The sequence below is a fragment of the Podarcis melisellensis genome, assembly GCF_964234715.1.
Source record: "Podarcis melisellensis genome assembly, chromosome: 8".
NCBI classification, from domain to species: domain Eukaryota; kingdom Metazoa; phylum Chordata; class Lepidosauria; order Squamata; family Lacertidae; genus Podarcis; species Podarcis melisellensis.
Genome location: NC_138540.1, coordinates 39,468,977 through 39,487,665, shown reverse-complemented (window position 1 = coordinate 39,487,665; position 18,689 = coordinate 39,468,977). Strand labels below are relative to the sequence as shown.

The following is an 18,689-nucleotide window of genomic DNA, read 5'->3' as shown; positions in this document are numbered from 1 at the left end:
GCACACCCTGTCTGGTTGTAACTAAGAAAGAAGGCAAGTGGGGACAGGCTGAGGTTGGTGGGAAAGTGCCCCAGTCCCCAGCCTCCACAGGATGGATGCAAGCTTTATCTTTTGTATAGAAGCCTACACTCCAGCTGCACAAAAAAGCAGTGGTTTCTATACACCCACATACATATGCCTCCCGACAAGCAACAGCCTGCTATTTGCTTTTGAATTCTTGTACATTTCACACTGTGCTCTCCAGACTTTGTTAGCTGCATTGAATGCTTTGGACTGAAAAACAGGTTACAAAACCTTCCGTCTGCAAGCAGGATACAAATATACTAAAATCCAGCACTTAGGAAGGGCTGTGGCTCAGTCGCAGAGCCCATGCAACAGAAGGTCCCAGCTTCAATCCTCAGCATCCCAAAGCAGGACTGGGAATGCCTCCTTGCCTAAGACAGACAGGACAGCCGCTACCAGATAACGTGGACAATATTGAGCTAGATGGAAGGGTACAAATATATTGAAACTCATCCTTCTGCCATCAGGCATTCTGCAAGAGAGGGTGGAAGTTAGAGACACCAAGGGCAGGCTAGAGAGGTTCCCCACCCCTGTTGTGAACAATACTGAGCCAAGTGGTCCAGTGGTCTGATTCGGTATATGTTTTCCTGCCATTTACAAGCAGCATCGCAACCACAGCACAACATGTAATGCTTACACAGCAATGCCTATGTGATGACTCGGGCATCTCCCCAACTCCGCCCTGCCCCACCCACCCACTATAGCAGGAGAAGAAAAAAGTATTTCCACTTCTGTGCTAATCTGCAGCAGGATCTGAAAGTCTATTGCAAAACCGAGAGACAGAGAAAGGGAAAGAAAGTGTGTGCTTGTGTGTGTCTGTGTGCTTCCTCTGTGAATAACACCCAAAAGACACACTTCTGATTCAGAGGAAGTTTTTTCATTCTTTCCCCCCTTCTTTCTCTCTCACCATATATGGTCATATATGTTATTTGCAATCGAATCAGGTAACCTATCAGCACAAAAGACAAACCAGGTCACTCTGAGTAGAAAGGAAAGCCACAGGATATGACTTGAGTGAAGCAAACCAGGCCAGCTGGGAGGAGGTTGGGGCGAGGCCTGCCTTTTATGGTAAAAAAAACCTTCGCTGAAGACCAAAGGTCAGATGCATCCGGCATTGCCCAATAGTCAAATACAAAAAGTGCAGCAATACACAGTTCCCATTGCAGGGCTTGCACAAGTGGTGCCACCCAATTCAATGCATCAGTCATGTGAGCTGTGCAACGCACCCCTGAACATGTTTCCTTAGAAGCAAACCCTATAGAGTTCAATGGGGCTTATGCATTTTGTGGACACATTAGAGAACCTTCTTTGCATGCAGAAGAGATCCCTGCCTGAATCCCCTGGAGACCCTCTGCCAATGGTCTGACTCAGTACTGAGACAGCTTCCCATGTTCCTATGACTGTAGCCTCCACTGGATATGTCTGTTTGTGTAATAATAATAATAATTTATTTATACCCCGCCCACTTCCCCAGCCACTCTGGGCGGCTTCCAAAAAATGTATCTGAAGAATATATATATATATATATATATATATTAAAAAGGCAGTCTGCAAACAGAACCTGGGTGCAGTGGCACTTTCCTCACTTGGGATCCCCAGCAACTGGAATCAAGGGGCACATTTTTCAAAAGAAAGTACTTCTTCACATAGCAGCACTGTGGGATTCACTCCTGCAAATTCATGGAGGAGAAGTCTATCAGTGGCTACTGCTGCAGTGGTTGTGATTTAATTCTGCTCAAAATGTTGTTGTGTTCCAACTCCTGCCTGCAGGCTTCTCACAGCCATCTGGCTGGCCACTGTGAGAACAGAGTGCTAAGCCAATATTGAGAGGCATAATGCCTGTGACATCAGAGCCAACACATTCCCTGTGAATTTTCCTGATCCTCTTTTAAAGTCATCCAAGTTAGCGACCATCACTACCTCCTGTAGGAGCAAATTTCAACCGTGTACTGTGTGGAGAAGTACTTTTCTTTGGTCTGGACTGAATCTTCCAACATTTAGGTCCACTAGATGGTTTGCTTAGGAATCGAGCCTTACGTTTGTGGTTTCTTAGCAAGCAATTAGGTAGGATTCTGACATTATTTAGTGTGTGCATGTATCTACTTGTTGCAACTGTCACAAAAAGGTAAAAGTAGCTGTGTTGGCCCAGAAGAATATAAGTTCCAAAAAGCCACATTAGGACGATGACTTTGCTAGGTTCACCAAGATGTCACAGAATAATATGCATCATCATCATCATCATCATCATCATCATCATCCTCATATTATGCCTTATGTAAGCTTTGGAGTGTTCAGAATTCTACATCAGGCTAGATGGAGAGGAAGAACAGATGGAATATATTGTCTAGTGTTTAAGCAGTGATGGATGGTTTGAGCACCAATCAATTTCCCCCTTCTTCTCTCTCCGACCCCTCACATTTTTGCCTTCCATTTGAAAAGAGGGTGGAAAAACATAGGCCCACATCCGCCTATAAGAGACAGTACCACAATTTTGCAGGAATGCAGGGCAAAACAAAAAAACACACAGATTGCTGTATTGTATTCAGCTTCCATTGATTTCCAGCTTTCATTAAAATAAAAAAAATGGCTAAGGGTCTAAATACTAAGTGACTAAATATATGCTGAAAGAGTCCAGTTCCTGGACTAGGTTGTGCATTGATGGTAATAAATATCCCACTGCCACCTTGTGGACATTGGGTTCATGTTGCGTCAGGGGATCTGTACACATCAAAGCAGCTGTGGTACTACCTAGACTGGATTACTGTGACATGCTCTATATGGGGCTGCCTGTGAAGATTGTTCAGAATGTGCAGCTGATGCCGGATGCTGCAGGCAAAAAGTTGATGGGAACCAGGCGAAGAGACACCTAATTTTGACACCTCTAATTTGAGGCCAGCCTCCATTCAAAATGCTGGTTTTAACTTCGGGCTTGCAGAAAGGCACCATAGGCAGATCCACACCATACATTTAACACACACCCAATGCACATTTGAAGCACATGACTCCCCCCCACCAAAAGAGTTATGGGAACTATAGTTAGGACGCTGGGAACTGTAGCAGCGAGGGTGAAATCATGAGCTCGAAATGTGCCAGTTAATTACACCTGCATGATTGACAGCTTGCAATAGGTGTCTGTAACTCTTGCCCAACCTCACACGTCATATTGTGCTAACAGTGGCAATGTATGCATTAGTCAGGTGGAAGCCAGGTAAAAACGTCAAGAAATGCCACCCAGTTTCTTTTTTGGTGCTAGTATGACTGTCCAAGCGCACCCGGGAATCGAACCCGTAATTCACCAGCGCCTTCAATTGTTCTCCCGCTGCTCCACGAACGCTCCTATTGGCTACGACCACAAAAGAGGGCGGGGCACCTAGAAGGAAGTTCCCGCGAGAGAGAACACATCTCGGCCTTCACCTCAACATAGAGATTAAAATAAAGAGTCGTCTACCCTTTCCGTTTTTTATCAGAACTACCGGCCTAGGGTCGAACCCTTTCCCGTTTTAACTCCCAGGACAATGCATAGCGGGGGAAGGGTCACCATAGTGAATGGTAGGAGGAGGAGCCCATGTAGCATCACTCTCGCGAGTACGCTCCACTCACTCTTCCCTTTTTCTATCTCTATGCCAAGTCTGTCGATTTGATGATGCAGTACAGAGCGCGGACGGCGGAGATGATGCCAACCTTAGTAGCCGCCTCTGCGCAAAGCTCGGCGTCCCCTATTGGCTGAGCGTTCTGTCAGTCAAACGGCCAGCGGGGCTGTACTTCAAGGGAAGGCCTCCCCAGAGGCCAAGAGTGGCGGCGGTGCTGGCGCTGCCGCGGGAATGAGGAGACGCCGCTGAGGAACATCGGCCGTCCGGGGAGCGTCCACGCCTGAGGAACCGTCGCCGACAAGTGAGGATATTTTCGGGGTGGGGTGCGGGTTTCAAATATGAATAGTAACGAGGGGGCGTGGTCTATATTAATATTAATAAGGGGGCGTGGCACGTGTGACTATCAATAAGGATATCACTGATTATGAATTGGTGAACCTGAGTATAATTGAGGGTGTGTGTGTGTGTTTTATCTATTATACATGCACACGCTATATTAGAGACTATTGTAGTTACATAGTATATATTTTGTTTAAGTACTGTAAAGAATTATATATATATAATTATCTCTGTGTGTAGCTGTATATCACAGAGGCTGGGAACGAAGCATATTTATTTCATTATTAATAATGTTAATCATTAAAAAATTATTCATTGTAATTCAAAAGTAACTGAGTGGTTTTAATTATGAATTCATAAATCACCCATTGCAGACGATTGTAGTTCAGAAGTACTGTATAGAAATTGTTTAAATGGCTGAATGAATAATGTGAAGATACATCATGGCTTGCAACCTTCTTTTCCACCAAGTGGTGCTTAAAGTTAACAGTAAATTGCAACACTTAGCAGTTGCTGCAACAGTCAGCTTATGAGGTCAAAGGGGGGGGGGGACGTGTTTTGTTTCCTGCACTTGGATCTTGCTCCTTCCTTACTTGGTTAATTTTTTGTCCATGTACCAAGCTTTGAACCCAGATCCCTCCTCTGTATTTGCAGCATTCTGTTGAAAATAAGAGATGAGCAAAGAGAAGTCCATTGATGGCTACTAGGTGTTCAGTAGTGTGCTTCTCCCCACCTGATGTTGTATACAAGTCAGTCCTACTCAGAGTAGACCCACTGAAATTACTGGACATGGCTAACTTAGGTCTATTTATTTCAGTGGATATATTCTGAATTGGACAGAGCTGGTTACAGCTCTAAGCTGAAGCACTTCCTCGTCTGTCTCATTGTCCTGATCTGAATGTCATATGGGAGTGCTGGCTTGATTGCCCTAAACAAGAACAGATTAATGTTCATCTTGTTTGATGACAAAACGTATTTCTGTTGCTCCTGATAATGCATGTATGTGTGTGTGTGGGTTTTTTTTCCTCTGACAGGTTTAGGTAGCTGCGCTTTGTGAATAATTCATACTTGTTGGGCTTTGATCGTTAATTTGTATTTCCGTCACTGCGGCTCGTTTAATGAAAAGCACTCATGTTTCACACTTGGTTTTAAAAAAGGCTTTCATTTACGCTCCTGACCTCAAGAGAGTGGGAGCTTGGGGCGTGTGTGTTTGATGCTGCTAGGAATATTTCTTTCATTATGTCCCAATGGGATTACTCAAAGGAATGAAGAGAGAGCGCTTGAAAGCTTGCAGCTGAAGCATGATTTCTGAAGGCTGATTTCTGAAGATGGTTTTAAAAAAACACCCCTTTGTCGACACAGTCAACTTATTTATTTAACAAAATGAATATCCCAATTGATTGTTTTATATTTTTGTTAATTGCTTAAAAATTCTCTTAAAATGTATCAAAATTATTGACAAAGAACATTCTGCTTCTGGGCCTTTTCTATGCAAACCAATGATAATGAAGATGATGTTCAGACTGTCATGAGGAGTTCCTACTTTCTAGGCACCTTTTGCAACATGCCGTTACAGGTTTTACATCACTTCCAAAGGAGTGTTTTATGCAATATCAGTGGATTCCTGCATATTCTTTGGGGTGGGTTCTTGTGGTCTTTTAGTATAGCATTGCAAGCCAATATTTGGCAGTCTACAACCTTGTGGCTTCCAGTCTTCCAGGCCTTCTACTGTAACATTCATCTTTGGGGCATTTTGGAAGGCGAGCAGATTCTTTTCTCAAGTTAGCAGGAGGCAGTGATGGTTACCAACTTGGATGGATTTGAAAGAGGATTAGACAGAATTCATGGAGAATAAGGCTATCAATGGCAACTAGCCATTATAGCTATGCTTCCCCCGTGGTCAAAGGCAGTAATGCTTCTGAATAGCAGTTGCTAGAAACCACAGGAGGGGAGAAAGCTCCTGTGTCTGGATCCTGTTTGAGGGCTTCGCATGGGCATTTGGTTGGCTGCTGTGAGAGCAGGATGCTGGACTAGATGGGCCATTAGCCTGATCCTGAAGGGATCTTCTTAGGCGCTTAGTTGTTGCAGTCTCTCTCATGTGCGCACACACACAAACACACATACAGAGTTGGTCACATACTACATGCAGAATTACTTTTCAGCCTTCAGCCCTCATGCTTCCCTGAGCTGTTGGGTCATTTGACGCTTTATAATAGATTTCAGTTTGCAGCCAGGCGTTAGTAATTCTTCATGAGCCAAATTGATTGTTTAACCATATTGTTTTTTCCATTTTGATCAGGACCCTGAAGCCTTTGTGCTTTTGCAAAATGACTTTGAACCGTCTGCTTCTCCCCCCACTACTGCAACTTGGCAGTGCCCCCATTTTGGTGGTTTTTTTCTGGTTGTTCCTGAAACACCGCTTGGGACTGGTACCTTCTGAGCCCTGCCGCCGTTTTCATGCTTGTCTCTTTCTTTTTCCCTTTCCTCATCCTCGTAGGATTCCACCATCTGCTGGAAAAGATGGGGAACGTGGAAAGCAGCAGCCATTACCAGAAGCACCTCTCGAGGTTCCTTCCTGATGAACAAGCCGACATTGACAGCGTCTTCGTTGCCTTATCTGGGCCGGGGGAGGCTGTCGGCGGAAAGGGGGGCAAACCAGCCAACAAGGGTGTGACTCTGACGATGCTCAAGGCAAGAAACAAAACATGGTTGACAATTAGCATGCTTAGCCTTTCCGGATAATTTTCTGTGTGTTCGCAGCACTTTGTGGACATGGTCCTATTGTAATATTTGCAGCAGCCTTGCATAGTGCAGATGACCTTAAATGAATTGCTTAAAGTCAGCTACTGAATTCACAGCAGCGGCAAGATTTGATTCCTTGAGCTTTGTCTCAGTCTCCTGGCCACTCTGCAGTGGAAGGGTTGCAGCTCTATGGTAGAGCATCTGCTTTGCATTCAGAAGGTCCCAGGTTCAATCCCCGGCATCACCAGGTAGGGCTGGGAAAGCCCCCCACCCCTCCTTATACTTTGGAGAGCTGCTGCCAGTCAGTGCAGGCAATACTGAGCTAGATGGAGTTAAAGGTTCTTGGTATAATGTAGATTCCTATATTCATAGACAGGTCTTGTAGTGGTGATGTTGTTTTACAGAGGATGCTCTTACACAGAGGTGGAGAACCTGTAGCTTTTCAGATGTTGTTGGACTCCCACCTCCCATCAGCCACAGCTAGCATGTCCAATAGTTAGTGATAATGGAAAACACTGGCTTCCCACCCCTGATATCATGCATTGGTCTCCCAGTAATGAGCTGCAGCACATTTGAGTGGGTTGCATGAGTGATACTGTACTGATTACTTTTAAAGAAATAAGAAATAGAAAAGGGACAGGTGCGGGGGGAGTTAGGGAGAGGGAGAGTAATGTCGCTGGAGTGGTGGCGTAGTTGTTAGAGTGTCAGTCTAGGACCTGGGAGACCAGGGTTCAAATCCCCACTCGGCCATGGAGCTCACTGGCTGCCTCTCAGCCTAACCCACCTCACAGGGTTGTTGTGGGAATTAAATGAGGAGGGGGAGAACCATGTTCAGCACCTTCCAACTTCTTGGAGGAAAAGGTGGGATATAAATGCAATAAATAAAAAAACAAAAAGCCTTCTGGCTTTCTTTAAGTTGAGCCACTGCGGCTTCTTTCCCATCCTGCAAATCCTGGGAATTATTTTGTATTGACTGTTAATCCAGCATACCTGCAGTTTATGTTGCTTTGTGGCTTGCTGTCCTTTGGAATGAGAGTGCTATAGAAATTTAACACGCAAATAATTAAAAAGTATAGTTGCTGCAGCCTGATAATAATAGAATTGTAGAGTTGGAAGGGACCTGGAAGATACCTAATCCGACCCCTTGCAATTCAGGAATATGCAGCTGTCCCATATGGGGATCAAACCTTCGACTTCGGGACACCATGCTTGAACCAACCGAGCTATCCAGAAAGGAGCCTGGGAAACTGCCTTATACCAGATCAAACTGTGGCTCAGAGTGGTGGGTGGGAAGCCTTTTCCCAAGCCAGTTAAGAGCCGATTTCCAGAGGTAGAAATCCGAAATGTGAAAGTATCCCTGGCCTGCTGAATGTGTAACGAGCGGCTGGCTTGTTCTTTTTGCCTGTTGGCCCAACAAAGAGACAAACAGTGAGGGGAGCCAGAGGAGAGGTGGCCCTTCCTTGGCATCAGGATGCATTGCCTTTGATGCAGAGTGAGCTCCTGCCACTTTGGAGACAGCTTGTTCCTTCTGGATGGCTGAACTTCCCTATTGCGTTTCCGTCTATCTCTAGGCCCACGTCAAGGAGGCCCTCCCTGAATCAATGGTCGTCCGGCTGTACAATGGGATGAAGAGCATCCCTTTGTCCGAGAAGTCTCCTGGGTCCAACGGGCAGGTGGGGAAGGAGCAGTTTGTCATTTTCATGTCGGCACTCTTCAAAGGCAACGCCGAGGAAAAGAAAGGCATCGTCATGAAAATGATATCGAACACGGACAGCACCGTGAAGGGAAGTCAGATCATCGAGGTAAGAAGAGAAAAAACCCAGTGTGTTCCATTTGCCTATAAGAGAGAGGAAGAGGGACTGGAGCAGAAATGGGGCAAGGTGATGGATCTGGGAACCAAGACTGGGAAGCCAGGAATCAATACCTAGAAGCCAGGAATTGTCCACAAATTTAGCAAAAGGAAAGGAAGACAGATGCTCAGCCACTGCTGTCTTTCTCCAGTGCCAGATACGGAAGCTGTAGTTATTCGTATCGTACTAGCCCCTGTTAGTATCCTTTTCTAAGTATTAATTTCTGCCCTTGTTAGGAGGTCTGTCCTTTTGTTGTGTACATCTGCCATTTAAGCACTCCACGTAGGAAAAAAAAATTAAACTCTTGAAGTTTGCAGAGGATCTGGTTGGCTCTGTGGTTCACGTCCTGAGCTACAGGAAGATGCTGAAGGGCTGGAACTTGAAGAATGTGCAGAATTCAACCACAGGAATAAAAGCTTTGGCATCTCAGTTAGTGTCGGAGTTGAAATCGGCAGGTGAGTGGCGGAATGTCTGTTTTCGCTTTGGTTTAGCCGTAGGCCCTGGCAGTGGTTGGTGGCCATTGTGAGCTCCATAGGGTTTGTGGCTTGGGAGACAGAGAGGCTCCGAGGGCTGCATTTGGCTCTTGGGCATGAGGTTTCCTGCCTCACAGCTACTAATAGACCTTTCCTCCTCTGTCCGTTAGTCCTAATCCATTTAAAAGCCCTTGGATCTAGTGGTCAGGTTTGGCAGTGGCTCCTTTGGACCCGACCAGGTTTCCTGGTGCTACTTACCTCTAACTTTTGTTTCTTGCTGCAGATGGGAAGAGGCTTGAGGGTGGTCAGGCGCTGGACGCTGTCTGTGACGAAAGCAGCATTGAGGATTGGGTCTTCCGGGTTCCACAGGTCTCCGCTTTCCTCACTGTGGTCGTCCAGCAGGGGCTGCTCATCCTGCACTCCCTCCCGGACCAAGAGCAGGAGACCTTCCCTTTGCTTCCGGAGTGCCAGGGGGTCAGAGGCAGCCGCTTCGTCAGCCTCCTCAACATCCCGTCCATCACCTACATCAACTCTCACCTGCCTTCCGAGCTCCAGCACAAATGGAGGCTCCTCTTTGCCTCCCAGGTTCACGGCGAGAGCTTTACGCAGCTGTGCGGGCACATTGTCAACCAGGGGCCCTGCGTGCTGGTTCTGAAGGACACCGATGGCTACGTCTTTGGTGGTTTTTCGTCGTGTTCCTGGGTGGTTAAACCACAGTTTCAAGGTAAGAATGGCTGTTGACCCAATGTCTTCCAGCCTATAGCTCACATTTCACAAAATCTCAACCCTGCTCCTCTGGCAGGTGCTATGGGGCAAGGCTCTGTGCACATCCTGTTTAAAAACTATTGTCTAAAAAATTCTGTATCTAGACAACCCAAATTCTTTGCCCACAAAAGCAGGATCGTTTGTATAAATTGGGCAAAGTGTGCAATTTACCATATTTCCACGGCTCCTGGAAATCTCATTCTCCCACTATTCTTCAAAGATTTTAGCTGGCTTTCCCTTCGCTGGGCAGGAGGGTTGGTGGTGGTTCCTGCCAGGAGGCTGCCTTCCCTGCTGAGGTTGCCTATCAGGGGCCGTGTTCCAGGGGCAAAACAATGCAAGTAAATTTTACTTTTGCACAGTAGGATGATTCCTCCACAACCATACATGCAAGCAAGAAGCTTTGTTAGACTTCAAGCACACGTTTTTGCTTAGCAGGGCCAGTGAGGGGCATGGCCCATGGAGAGTGGGTGTGGCCTGTTAAGAGTCCCAAGGGCCAGAGAGAGGGACCTGGAGGGCCATATGTTCTCTCTGTGCCTGATGCTCCTCTCCCCTGACTCTCACTCTTTCAAGCCTGTCTTCACTAACAAGAGTCACATGAACTTCTGGGGAAGATGAAACTTTGCACCCAACACCACATTTGCTCAGGGTCTTCTCACTGACTCTCCCAATTTAAGTCCCTATTGGTTTTAGTGAGTTGGAGACCCAAGCAAGTGTGCACAGAATTGCAGACTTCGCAGATTTTTTTTTTTATGTGCATGCTGTCAAAATGACTTGCTACTGTTTCCCCACTAGATGGCGACCCTGCCGTTGCATTTGATTCTGCTGTGATTAGAACTAACTCTCTTTAAGGTGGAGAGTATTCTCAGGACAGATCAAAACGCCTAGGACGTAGAGCAAATGTGTTCTTCCAGGAAAGAGCTGTAGCTTTGCATGTAGGAGGTCAAGGGTTCATTTCCTGACATCTCCAGGCAGGACTGGGAGAGACCCCTGTCAGAAAAACGCAGGCCTCTGGATGCCAGCTGCTGGCAACCACAGATTGGGAGAGTGCTCTTGCTCAGATGGCCTCCTTGTGAGCTTCCCAGAGGCATCTGCTGACCGCTGTTAGGAGAAGATGCTGGACCAGATGGGCCTCTGGCCTGATCTAACAGGTTCTTGTCAGTAAACCTTGGAGAGCCACCAGGGCTGTCTTAAGCATATGTGACGGGGTGCAAAGATCTGTCCGGCGCCCCCCTCAGTTGCCCATTCCTAGGTGCGCAGGAGGGCGGAGCTGGCTGTCCACCTCAGCGTCTCACTGGCTCGGTCACCCCCAAACTCGCGGCGCAGAGCCGCCTGCAGCAGAAGAGCCCACTGCAGCGCTCCAACCAATGTGCAGACTCTTCCCTGAACTCAGCCCTTGGGCCCTGGACTCTTGGCCTGGCACCCCTGAGAGCCTGGCGCCCAGGTGTCCCGCACCCCTAGCACCTATGGGTAAGACGGCCCTGAAAGCCACTGCCACTTAGTGCAGAGGATACTGTGCTAGATGTACTGATAGTCTGACTTGACGTAAGGCAGGCTCTTTTGTTCCAGTGCGTCTCTCCTGCCTCTGCCTCACCAGACCTCCATGCAGGGTGTAAAGAGGGTTATTTAATACTGGCTGCCCTACAGGCGACAGGCAAAAATTAGCAGTAGAAGCGGTGGGGTTACGAGGTGCCTCATCTAATGCAGGGGCCATTAGAATGCCCTCGTCTGCTTCAAATACTTTGGTTCCATGCCAATTGGGGCTTTATGTGTCAGTTTAAGCACCATAATTTGGGCCAGGAAGACAACTGGCAACGAGTGCTGGCATTTCAAAATTTCTTTGTGCATTTAAATAAAAGATCTCAGGTTCAGTCCCTGGTATCTCCAGGCAGGACTGGGAGTATTCTCTGTCTGGAACTCTGGAGAGCTGCTGCTGCCAGTCAGTGTCAACGATACTGAGCTAGATGGACCAAGTGTCTGACTCGGTGTAAGGCAGGTTCCTTGCTGTTCCTTGCTATTTGGTCTGTGCTCCTTCTTCCTTCCACTGTCATTTTACAGGCAACAACGGATGCTTTCTGTTCTCTGTTTCCCCCTCGCTTGAGGTCTTCACTTACACCGGCTACAATGACCACTACATGTACCTGAATCATGGGCAGCAGACAATGCCAAATGGCCTTGTAAGTACAAAACAGTTGCAGGATAAAACCTTGTCTTGTAATACGGCACTTTCAGTCACCCTGGGGAATCTAGTCCTCTTCTGCAGTGTGACTGTGAGGGTCAGTTTTTGCTGGATCACACCACTTGAAGATTGTGGGTTGGGCAGATTGTGTGCTTGATCTGCTTGTCCAGATTTTGTGTGTGTGTGTGTGTGTGTGTGTGCATGTGCGTGGTTGGCCAGATGGCCTTTGCTGAGCATCTGACCAAAAGCCTATATTTATTTAGCTGAGCTTTTATTTTATTTTTTTACAAGGCAGAATACAGAGAACAAGGGAAGCCAGATGATTCCAGAATTACATATTCTTAATATAAAAAATGATGAAATGTAGGCAACCATTAAAAAAAAAAAGCAAGGGATGCATACATTGAAAGGATATAAATACAAAAAAGGTTATTGTAAAAAATAAAAGTTCAGCAGAGGAGAGCCTGTTGGGAGTTTTCTCCCCAAATCCTATTGAATAGGAAGATGTGTTCTTCATTGCTTCTTCAGTATTTTCTTCTTAGGTATTCCCCTTCAGTGTGTAGTTTGACTTTAAAATGGTGTGGTGCTTGATGTAAGGGAAACTGATTTGTACTTGTATTCTGTCTTGCTGTTTCTGTATCAAGTAGCCTATGGCTTTTTCACAGGTGTGATGATGGCTGTTAGCTTAGATCATTTTGGAAGGGGGTTAGATAAATTAATGGAGAAAGCAAAACCTGTAAAGTCATGGTTGCTATCCAGGACCTCCCTGTTCAGAGGTAATGTGCCACCAGTTCTTGAGGACTAGTAGCATGGATGTGCCTTCGTGCCCTGCTTGTGGGATTCTCTGAGGCACCTGATGATTGAGCACTGCAAGAAGCAGGATGTGTGAGCTGCGTAGCGCTTTGGCCTGACCCAGCAAGGCCCATTTTAGATGGGTCGGGTGTGGTTGGGGCCGGCACACCTGCCTCTGGGTGGATTGCCATAGCGTGTCCTTCCAGCCCCACCCAATGCTGATAGGGTCATTCAATTAAGGAGCAGACTCTGCATGCTGCAGTGCGTCGGCCAAACCCCTTTGTTATTCTTTCCTAGGGCATGGGTGGACAACATGAATACTTCGGCCTGTGGATCGACAGCAACTATGGGAGGGGCCACAGCAAAGCCAAGCCCAGATGCACCACGTACAACAGCCCTCAGCTGTCGGCCAAGGAGAACTTCACGTTGGACGCCATGGAGGTTTGGGCGGTGGGAGACCTCCCAGAAAGTGCAGCCGTAAGTGACTGCCGTGACTGTCTCTCTAGCTAAACAATAACCTGTGGGTTAAACCACAGAGCCTAGGACTTGCTGATCAGAAGGTCGGCGGTTCGAATCCCCGTGACGGGGTGAGCTCCCGTTGCTCGGTCCCTGCTCCTGCCAACCTAGCAGTTCGAAAGCACGTCAAAGTGCAAGTAGATAAATAGGCACCGCTCCGGAGGGAAGGTAAACGGCGTTTCTGTGTGCTGCTCTGGTTTGCCAGAAGCAGCTTAGTCATGCTGGCCACATGACCCGGAAGATGTACGACAGCTCCCTCGGCCAATAAAGCGAGATGAGTGCCGCAACCCCAGAGTCGGCCACGACTGGACCTAATGGTCAGGGGTCCCTTTACTTTTACTTTAGCTGAGCAGTGGGTCTGGCCCCCTGAAACTCACACATGAATTCTCTAAGTCAAAACAGCTTGCAAATTTCCATCTCTATCAACACTAAGCGATGTTGCACTGGAGGGTGGGAACCTTCAGGAAGCACCCACTGTCCAGGCACGGCATTGTGCTGTGTAAATGGCACCCAACAGGCTATCAGTGCTAGTCTCCTGTTTGAGGAAAGGAGGTTGAGTGGACAGGCAGCTGTGATGTCTGCAGCCCCCCAACTCCTTTGAGTCACTCAGTCCGCAGACGGGTGATCGGTATTGTGAGGGGATGTGTCATGTCTTCTTGTTTGTGTCATGTCCTCTTGGATAACAAAAGCAGATTTATTGAGGCCACAGTGGGCTGCTGTGCATGGTTGTATTATTTCTTTTTGGCTGGTGGACCAAAAGATGTGTTTCCCCTTAAGGGGGGGGGGATAGCTTCTGGATGCCAGCCCTTTTCTGTGATAGCACCATGCATGTATGAAAAGGCTAAAGGCAAAAGAAAACTTCTGTTCAGTGCTAACACCAGTGACAAGTCTAATCGCCAAACAACAATCAATACAGCAGCAAGAGCCATTGCAGAGACAGGTACACCCACTTCCAAATCAAGACTAGAGTTAATCGTCCGTTAAAAGTTTCGGAGAGGAAAACGGCATTTTCATACTGCTCTCCTGGCACAGAAAAGCTGCTAAGTTTCTTGGCAGCAATACCATGGTGGGTGTGGGTGCATGTGCTGTTTTTTGTGTTTCTTCCCTTCCTTCCCCCAGCAGTGCCCCAAGGGTTCCTCTTAGCGATCAGAGATCACGCTCTGACATGGGTCCCCTTCTGCAGTCATTTCAGGAAGCTCTGTGACCTTACCCAACCTGTTTGACTGGACCTACAAAGTAGGCTGGCAAGTGGGCGGGGGCCGCAGAACCTGTCCTGCTGTTTGCAGAGGGATGGCCGGGGGGCGGGGGGGGGGAGCTGCACAGGGAAGCAATAACAACTTCCTTCTAACACAGACGTGACGTGAAAATGAAAGGGCCCCAGGATGGGTTGACCGTGACCTGTTCCCTTTCTTGAATTCCTATTTTGTTTGGTGTTCCAACCTGCCTTCTGGGTTTTGATTTAGGGCACGGGGCAGAAGAGCATCCTGGACGCAGACCCCGAGGCCCAGGCTTTGCTGGAGATGATCGGGAAGGACCGAAAGAGCGATGGGTTGCGGGATCCGGCCAATGGCGACGGGGGCGACAACTGAGAACAAGGCCTGGAAGCTCTTGCCTGATGCTTTGTGCAGAGCCGTCTCTGATCTCTCTCCAACACCACATGTGAAAACTCGATAACACAAACCGCTCAAGTGTAATGTGTTTTCCTAGAGCTGCATGTTGTCTGGTTAGGAGACAAATCCTTTGCGTAGCGGGATGGTTTGTCTGTGACAGGCAGATGGGGTGATTGCATGCGTTAGGTAGTTCTTAATAATCAAAGGTATTGCTGAATACAAATGAAGACAGGTCCATGCCCCTCACCCTCCTTTGGATCAGTGTTAGCATCCACTATTTAGTCACACATTTCGTCTGTGAGCAGCTCAAGGGAGCTTTCGAGAATCCTGTTGGGAAACAGCTTCCTGAACGAATTTCAGCTTGTTTGCTCAAGAGGGCCTTTGCTAATCATGTTGAAGCATGTTTTGTTGGGGACAGTTGGTTCAACCCAGAGTTGAACATTCACAGACCCTGCTTTAGGAAACTCACATTTTGAATGTTGTAAAGGCAGTAGCCAGAGAACTGAGCACTTGATCGATGCTGCTTTTAGTCTCAGACTGCTGTCCCAGACACCATTCACATAAGTGTATAGGACTGAGAACCAAGTCACATTTCTAGGGTGGTGCAGGCACAGGCCAGTGTTGGGAGTGCAAGCGAAAGACCGCCTCCCTGGTGAATTTCTGGGTGCGTATGACATCACTACACCAGACCCTTTAAGATGCATGAGATTGGGCTGATCCTTGAGCTGCTGGCGGCAAGTTGCAGGTTAACCGGATCAGCACGAATCAATGCTAAATCATGTGGTGAAGCAGTGGGTGCAGCCTGTCAGTTGGGGAACCACTCTGAAGGATGAAACATTGGTTGCAGCCAAACTTAGCAATCTCTGAAACCCAAAGACCCAGTTTTCTTTGCTTTGTATTGTTGAGAAATGATCTCAAGTCCTCAATTTAAGGCCTACTTCAGGATTCAGTCTAGGGAATTATGAAGGGGTGTGAAGACGGGGCTCTACCTTGGATTTTCATGCGACTGTCCGCTTTGCAAATCTGCACCTCTATGCAACACAAACCACACAGCAAATAAGATGATATCATCTGAAACATAAGCTGCAAACTTTAGAGCTACTCAGGACTTCTTATCATGCTCCGAAAAGTAAGTGTGTGTGTGAAAAGGTTGCTTGTCGAGGCTTGGTATTCAAAACAGTTTCCTTAGCTCCCCCCCTCTTTTTTTTTAAGTCTTAAGGTAGTGAACTTTTAAGTAGAAAATTAAGTATGCAAAGCAAGGAATCTAAAACTGACATTCCCTTTGCAAGTGTGAAAAACAAGTATTAGCTTTCACTATAGTTCCACTTGAGCCTCACAGATTACTGAAAGGTGGGGAATAACAATAAAATAAAAGTGGTCTATAGAGGTAAACAGTATGTTGGAAATTGACATATTTGTTGACATATTTGATCACGTTGCAAAGGCATAATTTCCACAATAGCTGGATCTGTTCTGGTCTTCTGAGTGAACAGATCCGGCTTCTGAGTGCATCTTTTATGTATACTATTCTGACTTGGTGACATCATGTTTAAGGTCTGTAACCTTAGAAGGAACTATTTTGTTCCACCAGCTTTGTTGCAATAAATCTACAAGATACATAGGGGTCTTTCTTGTTTGGCAGCTATACTTTGATAGCAAATCCTTCCATGTTGCCTTATAGCCATATAGCCTCAAATCTTGCTACACCCTTACTTGGGAGTCTTGTCTGATTGAATTCAGTGGGGCTTCTACCTAAAAATGCTTAGGGACAGGCCGCAGGTCAGAAATTAAATCATGTTCACAGTCATGTTTCTTTCTGTAGAATAGTGTTTATGAGACAAGGCAATAGAAGCTTGAAATGGAAAATCTGCATGTTAATCTGAAAGAGCTACTTCTGTCCTGATTGATGGTTTATCTGTGTAGATGGATGCTGTGTCTCACTGTTTATCCAACCTATGGTGGCTAGCTATTTATATCCTAGTCTCTTTTTCATAGGGGCGATAGGAAGCTGCCTTATACAGTGTCAAGCTCTGTTCATCCTTCCTGTCCCAGAGCTGCAATTCTCAGAGTCGATAACACTCAGTCTCTCTTCACAGGGAATTCTGCCAATTGTAGACCTGTGAGGGGAATGGGGTGTGTGTCTCCTAAACAACTCTTTGTTTAAGGTGGTATTGCAGGATTAAAAAATGTATGGTGTTTATGTAGCCCAGGTGCCTCTCCTGCTGCTGGAACCAGCCTCCCCTCAAAAGTAGAGAGAAGGAAGATCAGAAGAGAGGCCTGCCGGAGGATGATTTTCACTTGATCCCCTCCTCTGGGAGAGATGGACTTTAGCTGAGAGGTAGAATATGTGTTTTGTAGGCAGAAAGGCTGAAGTATGATCCTAGGCAGCTCCAGCTAGCAGGATCATGTAGGTGCTGATAGAAAACACCCGTCCTCAAGAGAGACCTTTAAAGACCCTGCTCAGTCACAGCTGGCAGTGCCAGGCTAGATGGATCAATTTGTCTGTCTCTGCACACGACAGCTTAATATGTAAGGTTTTTCTAGCAGATATTGAGCAGTGTAAGGCACCAGAGACTAACCTGTGGCCTTCCAGATGTTGAGCTCCCATTAGCACCAGCCAGGATGGTCCAGCCGTCAGGGGGAATCACCAATGCCAACTGGGAGGCCACAGGTTAGCCACCCCTGGGGAAGCAAGCGTGCTGAAGGAGGTCACCAACCTGATCACATTTCCTGGGGTGGGAACATAAAAAGCCTGCTGAATCAGGCCAAGGGCCCATCTAGTTGAGCATCCTGTTCTCCCAAGCAGCTGCCTGTGGGAAACCCTCAAGCAGGGCAGGAGTGCAAGATTCTCTGTCCGCTGCAATTCGCAGCAGCTGGTATTCAGAGACATAGACTGACAGCGAAGGTAGTTACGCCCTTGTCCCTGTGGACCAGGAAGCTGGATGGAGGAGAATCAAGCAAAGCACTGCTCAGCACAAGGGAACTGGACCATAGCAGATGTTTTATAACCCTTTGCAACTCCGTCAGGCATAGAAAACCATGGACAAAGGTGGGTGTGGCCCTGGTTTTTCCTTTTGATCTTGTTCCAGCCAATTGGAAGAATTGTAGATTTTCCATCTTCTTTAGCTGGGATTTTTTTCTTCAGGGTGATGGCTGTGAGCTTGCTTAGAGCACATCCTTTGGTCTTTCCTCTTTTAAAAATATAATGGCGGGTATATATTCACGGAGGGCAAAATTGTGGCGTAGATCAAGCAATAGATAGATGTGTTGCCCAGCTGCATTTCCTACACGTGCTAACACTTGGAATACAGCTTCAAGCAAAGGGAGATGTTCCATGCTGGAAGAAGAGAAACTATCCAGGCCAGAGACCAGCACAGAAGAGTTTGTCCTGTTCATGATGCTATTTCTTTCCCCTTTGTTTTCTTTTTAACACCTTTTGAGTGGTTTTATAATAATGCACGTCCAGTTGCATGTACCAAATTAACTGCAACAAATAAATTGTTCCAGGTCTTTTCTATAACTTTGCAGCTTCTTCGGGTAAGGTTTTTATTTGAGTCTATGTCAGCCACTGGGACTGAGGTTTGTCATCTTTGAATATGGCCCTCAGAACCCTCTGTGAACCAACACCCCTCATTTACCTTGCCATGCCCCCTCTTTGAGTGCTTTTGCCTGTCTGGAATATGTCCTTGAGCTGCCATAATGCCTCTTGCTTGCCTTGGCTGGCTAGAGAGGGGTGAGTGTGTGTCTGTAGAAACCACTGACTCCTGCATCAC

At 46.9% G+C, this 18,689-nt stretch overlaps 1 protein-coding gene across 2 annotated transcripts; it reads left to right on the top strand.

Annotated features, from left to right (window-relative positions):
• Nucleotides 1-3,745: 3,745 nt before the first annotated feature.
• Nucleotides 3,746-18,436, top strand: MEAK7 (MTOR associated protein, eak-7 homolog). Of its 2 annotated transcripts, none has more exons than XM_081924082.1 (8): nt 3,746-3,954; nt 6,490-6,683; nt 8,306-8,536; nt 8,895-9,039; nt 9,341-9,781; nt 11,878-11,996; nt 13,088-13,267; nt 14,770-18,436. In XM_081924082.1, exons 2-8 carry the CDS (start codon nt 6,513-6,515, stop codon nt 14,893-14,895), a joined length of 1,413 nt encoding a protein of 470 aa, XP_081780208.1. In that variant the 5' UTR covers nt 3,746-3,954; nt 6,490-6,512; the 3' UTR covers nt 14,896-18,436. The 2 variants fall into 2 exon arrangements, with proteins under 2 accessions (XP_081780208.1, XP_081780209.1); XM_081924083.1 differs by lacking the exon at nt 3,746-3,954 and adding an exon at nt 3,983-4,107.
• The last annotated feature ends 253 nt before the right edge of the window (nt 18,437-18,689 follow it).